The sequence below is a fragment of the Elaeis guineensis genome, chromosome 8, assembly GCF_000442705.2.
Source record: "Elaeis guineensis isolate ETL-2024a chromosome 8, EG11, whole genome shotgun sequence".
Classification (NCBI taxonomy): Eukaryota; Viridiplantae; Streptophyta; class Magnoliopsida; order Arecales; family Arecaceae; genus Elaeis; species Elaeis guineensis.
The window spans coordinates 112,483,950-112,489,627 of record NC_026000.2 but is presented as its reverse complement, the minus strand read 5'-3'; the positions used below and the strand labels follow the sequence as shown (position 1 = coordinate 112,489,627).

General features: G+C 41.7%; 1 protein-coding gene across 1 annotated transcript; it reads right to left on the bottom strand.

Moving 5' to 3' along the window:
• Positions 1-676: 676 nt before the first annotated feature.
• LOC105049712 (putative disease resistance protein At3g14460) lies at positions 677-5,364 on the bottom strand. Its single transcript, XM_073242818.1, is given in 5 exon segments — positions 677-1,005; positions 1,150-1,412; positions 1,415-1,454; positions 1,457-2,871; positions 2,874-5,364. Coding segments are annotated over 5 exon segments (4,323 nt in total). The 5' UTR covers positions 5,302-5,364; the 3' UTR covers positions 677-828.
• Between the last annotated feature and the right edge of the window lie 314 nt (positions 5,365-5,678).

Below are 5,678 nucleotides of genomic sequence, written 5' to 3'. Positions count from 1 at the left end.
AGACCATTCCTAAGATCCATGCTTGGTAAAGGTATGCATGTAGATCAAGCCATTTTCCAACTCTTTGGAGTCAGCTTTATGGATCCTCATTCATCAAGTATTCTCATCTAGGACTATTTCTGAAATTCCAAGTTTCTCCATATCTTGGCAAGCTGATGTACCGCTCATAATTGAGAATCCCATTGTCTATTGTTAGATTTTATCACTCACCAGGAACAAGTATCTGCTCAAATTGGATTAGTTGCCAGTGGCCCTTAAACTACTAATAGTTCCTCATGAATGGGTTCACAAGAATGCTTAAAATTTCTGACCTTGCTATAAGCGTGTAAAAATCAAGGTGCATTCATGCCTTGTATATGTGTGTCATGACCCAAAAAAACAGATTGCTTGTGTTATCATCAATTTGCAAGCTATAGAACACAGCAAGTAGCAATCAGGAGCTACAAGTCCTTTTTATCAACCTTAGTTCTCAGCAAACACAACACAACAATGGAAAAAGACGTATCTAAAGATACTTCTAGCTTGAACCTATTGTATTACTGTTGGCAATTTACAAAACCCCTCCCATTGCTGGCGCTACCAGTTAAGATCAGTTAGATAACTGATATGAAGATCATTTCCCAAAAAAATCAAAAAGAATTGATGCCAGGATAATGCTAACAGATAAACAATCAAGTTGGATGAGAAACTGATTTTTTTTTACTTAACAGATTATATGTTCAAGGAAGATGACAAAAATGAAACTTGGTTGATGTTGACCAAGGATTTAAACATCATTGCCCATGCCCATGCCGAACACCTGCTGGCACAGTCCATGCCAGGACATGTTCAATTTTGTATTCGAGCAAAAAAAGAAAAGTAAAAACTTAATTTTTTTTCCTCAGTCAAAAAATAAAAAATAGATTTAATAAGCCTGTGCTGATCCACACCGTTGGTTCTGCATCGATTATGTACCTTCATGTTCTCCCTTGTGTTCGATATAGTCGGCTTGTTGCTTGAATCGACCTGGTGCATTACAAAAGAGAATAAGAGAACTCTGTTGGTGTATGAGCTTCATACAGAAGATAAAAACAAACAATCAGAGAATGTACGATTATGTAATTCTCTGAGTAATCAATTGGAGCACTTCAAATTTAGGATGGAGGGTACCTGAATGCAGTTGATTTTTAGTATTTGGCACCAGTTGACCAATTTAGGGCAATCAAAAATATCCACATAGTGAGGCATATATGAGAGCTGATCTTCTGCCATGATCTGAACTTTAGGACAATGTTGTATAGTTAATTTTCTGAGAGAAGTAAGCTTTTGCATTCCTGACAGTGATGACAACTCTTGGCACTTCTCAATAAGAAGTTCTTCAAGATTGGATGGCAGTCCTTCCTCCGATACGAGCTGGAGTTGAGGACAATTATTATAGTTAATGTTCGAAGAAATGTAAGGTTTACATCTCCGGCAGTACTGATGGCAAATGCTGGCAGTCCTCAATATGCAGATCTATAATGTTGGATGGCAGTCCTTCCTCTGATGAGAGCCGGAGTTGAGGACCATTTTTTATTGTTAATAAGTCAAGAAGAGCAAGATTTTGCATCCCCGGAAGGGACGTCAACTGCTAGCAGTCCTCAATATATAGATATTGAAGCATGGATGGCAGTCGTTCCTCTGATGAGAGCCGGAGTTGAGGACAATTTCTTATAGCTAATGTTTGAAGAAAAGGAAGGTTTTGCATCCCCTGCACCGATGTCAACTGCTGGCAGTCCTCAATATGCAGATCTTCAAGCTTGGATGGCAGTCCTTCCACTGATAAGAGCTGGAGTCGAGGACATTTTTTTATGGTTAATGTGCCAAGAAAAGCAAGGTTTTGCATCGCCGAAAGGGACGTCAACTGCTGGCAGTCCTCAATATACAGATATTGAAGCGTGGTTGGCAATCCTTCCTCTGATAAGAGCCGGAGTTGAGGATAATTTATTATAGCTAATGTCTGAAAAAAGGTAAGGTTTTGCATCTCCAGCACTGATGTCAACTGCTGGCAGTGCTCCATATGCAGATGTTTAAGCTTGGATGGCAGTCCTTCCGCTGATAAGAGCCGGAGTTGAGGACAATTTTGTACAGCTAATAATTCAATAGAAGTAAGGTTTTGCATCCCCAAAAGTGACGTGAACTGCTGGCGGTCCTCAATATACAGATATTGAAACGTGAATGGCAGTACTTCCGCTGAAAAGAGCCGGAGTGGAGGACAATTTTTTACGGCTAATAATTCAAAAGAAGTAAGGTTTTGCATCTCCGAAGGTGGCATCAACTGCAGGCAGTGCTCAATATGCAGAACTGAAGACTTGAATTCTGCAGAACCATTTTCCATAGTTAATGCTCCAGGGGAAGTAACGTTTTGCATCCCTGCCAGTAATGCCAACTGATGGCACTTCTCTATACGCAGACATTCAATCTTGGATGGCAGTCCCGATAAAAGCCAGAGTTGAGGACAATTTTTTATAGTTAATGCTAAAAGAGAAGTAAGGTTTTGCATCGCTGGTACCGATGACAACTGCTGGCACTCTTCAATATGTAGATATTGAAGCTTGGACGGCAGTCTTTCCTTTGATAAGAGCTGGAGTTGAGGACACTTGTATATGTCCAGTTCTTCGAGTGAGTGAAGATTATGCAGCCCTGCTATCGATGTGAGTTGCCGGCAACCAGAAAGGTACACCCTCTTAAGCATGGATTTTGGTATGGGTGCATCCAATTTTCCAAGAGAGTCATGAATGTAGAGAGGAAGAGACCTTATTTCTTCACAATCAATTATATTGATTTCTTGAAGTGATTTAAAGGAAAAAGAATCTCCCACCCATTTTGGAAACTTGGAACCACCGTACCCGGGGCATCCTTATTTTCCTTCGGAAAAGCTTCTAGACATAGTATGCTGTCATAGCCCCTATAATGCCCAGCTCGTCTGTCACCGTCGAAGTCAACCTCATTCCAATATAGAAACAACCTCTCAAGTTTGTGCATATGTTTAAGATCGGCATCCCTAGCATCCTCTATGTTGACCACATTTCTGAGCCCTGAGATGACGAGAGCTTTAAGGCTAACAAAGTGCTTCAGCACTGCTATCTCACTCTGTATTTCACAACAACTACACAAAATCTGAAGATTTGTTAGTTTTCCAATCCCAACTGGCGGGCGGCGAATTCGAGTGTCCTCAATATTTAGGTGGTGGAGGTTCGTCAGGCTTCCTATGCTACTGGGTAATTCTACCAGAGTCCCACATGACCTAACATCCAACGTCTGCAGATTGCGGAGCTGACAAATTGATCCAGGGAGCCTTTGAATAACATTTGATCGTAGCTTAAAGTATCGTAGGTGACTGAGGTTACCTAGGCTATCTGGTAACTTTGCAAGGCCATCACAATCAAGAATCAATGTCTATAGGTAATAAAGGAGGAATATTGCTTCAGGGAGCCTCTGAATATATAGGGATTGGATAGATAAGTAGCGTAGGTGCTTCAGGTTACCGATTGAATCTGGCAGCTCATCTTCACTTCTCCAAACAAATTCGAGAGTCCGTAAATATCCCGTCCTTTGTACAAGTAGTGGACATGGGGTTACTTTTGTTACTCGTCTATATCCATACCAATATCGGTCCGGTAGGAACAAAGTCCGTAAGCCCCTAAGATCATACGAGCCCAGTGATTTGACTAATTCTTCATCTTTCACGTATAAATGGCGAACCTTATTAAGGGAACTGGGTACCTTCTTATCCACAATTGCGTAGCACTCATTTCCCGCAAGAAGTTTCGCTAGATCATGTATCACATCATGCATCATAAATCCATCAAAATCACAGGAATCAAAGAATGATCGTCTTAGTAAGTCATTAAAATACTCATCGCCAATGTCTTCCATTCTTCTTCTACCTCGAGGTTGGATGTAACCTTGCGCCATCCACAATCTGACCAAAACAGCTGAGTCAAACACATAATCCTTGGGAAACATGCAACAGTAAACGAAACAGGGTTTGAGATGTGCTGGCATGCGATAATAGCTTAATCTAAGAGATGCCAAAGTCTCATTGTTCTTCTCTAGTTCCCATACATGATCGCTTTGTAAGACCTCCGTCCAACTATCTTCATCTGCCTCATGTCTTAGAAGGCTTCCTAGTGACTTCACAGCCAATGGTAAACCGGAACATTTCTTGACAATCTGCTTACCGGCATCTTCCAAGCGTGATTGCTCTTCAGGATCTCGACCACCAAATGCATAATGCTTGAATAATGACCAAGACTGCTCTGGAGACAGGTGGCCAGGATAATAAGGAGGCACTGTCTGCATGATCTCGGCAACCGAATCATTCCGACAGGTCACAATAATTCTTACTGTTTCTGCACCAACAAAGGGGTTTATTAAGGACTCCCAACGACTTTGTTGCTCATTCCAGACATCGTCGAGCACGAGCAACACTCTCTTCCCCTGCACCTTTTCCTTGAGACTATTTTGAAGTGTGCTTAGTTCTGTTTGATCACAAGAACTCGAAGTAAGAGACTCAATGATGGCCTTTGTTAGCCTTGCAGCACGAAAATCATCGGATACACAAACCCATCCAGTCATATCAAAATATTCTTTTACCTCCTTGTAGACCAGCTGAGCAACGGTGGTTTTTCCCAATCCTCCCTCGCCGACAATTGGAATGACAGAGATACCATTTCCCATACCCTCAGAAAACAGCATATCAATTACCCTCTTCTTGTCATGTTCCCTTCCAAACATACGTGACTCGTCCACCATGTGACCGGTTGGTTCTGGGTACGGATCTCTGAGGACCCGTCGCTCTCCATTCTCCTCTCTTAAACGGAGGCGTTCCCGATCCTCCGAGATCTCATCGAACCTCTCCCTGATCTCCCTAATTCTATCCCCCATGCCATCAGGAATTGAAACCACTATGTTGGAAAGAGAACCACTTACCTCCTCCTCATCATCCCCTTCCACTCTCTTCCGCTTGCGGGAAGCTCGGGCTTCCACTTGGGCTCGCCGTTCCTCGTAGTGGTACTCGTCCAGCACGTCTTCTGCTTTATAAGCCTCTTCTTTAAGCTCCTCCAGCCAGAGCTGGACAGCTTGGTCTCGTATCTCCCTCTCCTCTGCGTCATGGAGCACCGCCTGGATCCTCTTCAATCTTCTCTCCAACTTCTTCAGATCTTCCAAGACACTGCTGCGTGGATCTGATGATGAAGACGGCAAGACTGCCCATCTATGAACGGAGCCCAATACTTGGCTGGTTTTTGATAGGATGGAAGAGAGGAGAAAGCTCGCCATTGCACAACCTCAGTTTCCTCTTTGCACTGACTAGAGACGGCAAGCAAGGAAAGAGGGCTTTAGCTTTCCTTCTTGTTTCCTTCTCAGAAAGAGTGAGCCAGGGTCAAGTCAATGGCGAGGAAAGCACACAGAGACCTTTGTCTACTATTTTTTTAAATTTTTAATTAAACTGATGCAGATTTCAATTTATTTATTAAAATAATATAAAAATTAAAAATATTATTTAAAATAATATTTTATACTGATAAAATATCATTCCAAATGACGTTTCTTTAATCTAATCAGCAGTTTTTTTTAATCTACATGAAATCTCATCAAAAAAAATTATTTTAAAAATATCGTTGAGAATGATGCTTTAAAAAATATCATTTAGAATA